Raw genomic sequence first — 1,388 nt, 5'->3', positions numbered from 1 at the left:
GACATGGCTTAAGTTGTTATAGGTAATATTGAAAAAAATTAAAAAACAATAGGTTAATTTTCATCCAGCATGCCATATAAGATTCTTGAGTGAATCTTTTCATTAAAAGATTTAAATGAACAGAATCTTCAAATGATAATATTGGTTTTTTAAAAAATTAAGCGGAAAAAATAAAATATCAAGTGTATAAAAAGAACAAAAAATGCTATTAACCCAATTTTAAATCCTTATTTTAACTTTTATGAACAATAATCGCAATACAACCTAACACCAAACATTATATCTACTAATAATGATTCCCTCATAATCTAACAGAATGTCAATACCAGAAATATAGAAGAAAAAAAAGTTGTAAATACTCAAAAGAACATTTATAAATAAAGAAGATGGTAGCTACTAGCTAGTTAACCTTTTGAATTGAATGATACAATCAATAGCGAACAATCCTTGAGCCCAAATCTCACGCATCATGCATGGTTTGGCATACAAGAATTCACAATATACAGTGCAACATGAAACTAAAGAAAACATATATAAATAATTGATACATACAACTAAAAGAAATTAATTGCATATTTACACGAGTAAAATCAGTTTCCAATTTTGTTTTGGTAAGCATGACCAACACCAGGACTGTGACCTGGGTCTGTTTTTTTGAAGTCATTTTTAGTATCCTCAGTCACAGATATGTTATCATCTGGCCTCTGAACTACCGTCTTTTTCGACTTTTCTTCCGTAAAGTATCTGTGGCCAACACCAGGACTATTTCCTGGTGTTGTTGGTTGGAATGCATATGTGTGATTTTCACTTGAATCTTCATTGTGTGAGTTCATTGATGAGTCAATTTTCTTCTCTGATGTTGAAGCAGGAACATTGTCTTGGTCCAATGGCTTTAAGAGCCTTGCATGAGATTGAAGGGAATAATTGAAGACTATTAGTGCAAGAAAAAAAAGAGTAAAATGTTGTAGCATGGATTGAAATTTAGCCATTAACAAGTAGAGAAGATAGAGTAGAGAGAATGAAAGAATGAATGAACTTTGTATTGAGATTTATAAACTTGTTAGTTCAAATTATAGAAGATATATGATATGATTAGTTATGGGATCTTGAGGATATTTATAGTGTTGATTGTTGAGTGAGTATGAAAGTGCTCTATTATAATATTTTTAATACTAATTATGTCATTTGACTTAATTGGTGGAGAGTTATGATCTGCAAATTTGGACCGTTTATGTATCAAAAATAGCTAGTTTTTACTTACTATAATTATATTTAGACACCTATAACTCTCCAACACTCCATTAATATCTAATTGTCTCTTTCACTTTATTTATTTTTTTGACACATTCTTTCTCTTTATATTGCATCACTAGAATATTATTACACCA

The 1,388-nt window shown here is 29.7% G+C and overlaps 1 protein-coding gene across 1 annotated transcript; it reads right to left on the bottom strand.

The window, feature by feature from the left end:
* Nucleotides 1–404: 404 nt before the first annotated feature.
* Nucleotides 405–1,054, bottom strand: LOC127135334 (precursor of CEP7). Its single transcript, XM_051062074.1, has one exon. The coding sequence runs from the start codon at nucleotides 987–989 to the stop codon at nucleotides 591–593; it is 399 nt and encodes a 132-aa protein (XP_050918031.1). The 5' UTR covers nucleotides 990–1,054; the 3' UTR covers nucleotides 405–590.
* Between the last annotated feature and the right edge of the window lie 334 nt (nucleotides 1,055–1,388).

Source organism: Lathyrus oleraceus, chromosome 4 (assembly GCF_024323335.1).
Source record: "Lathyrus oleraceus cultivar Zhongwan6 chromosome 4, CAAS_Psat_ZW6_1.0, whole genome shotgun sequence".
NCBI lineage: Eukaryota > Viridiplantae > Streptophyta > Magnoliopsida > Fabales > Fabaceae > Lathyrus > Lathyrus oleraceus.
This window is presented reverse-complemented; position numbering and strand designations above follow the sequence as displayed.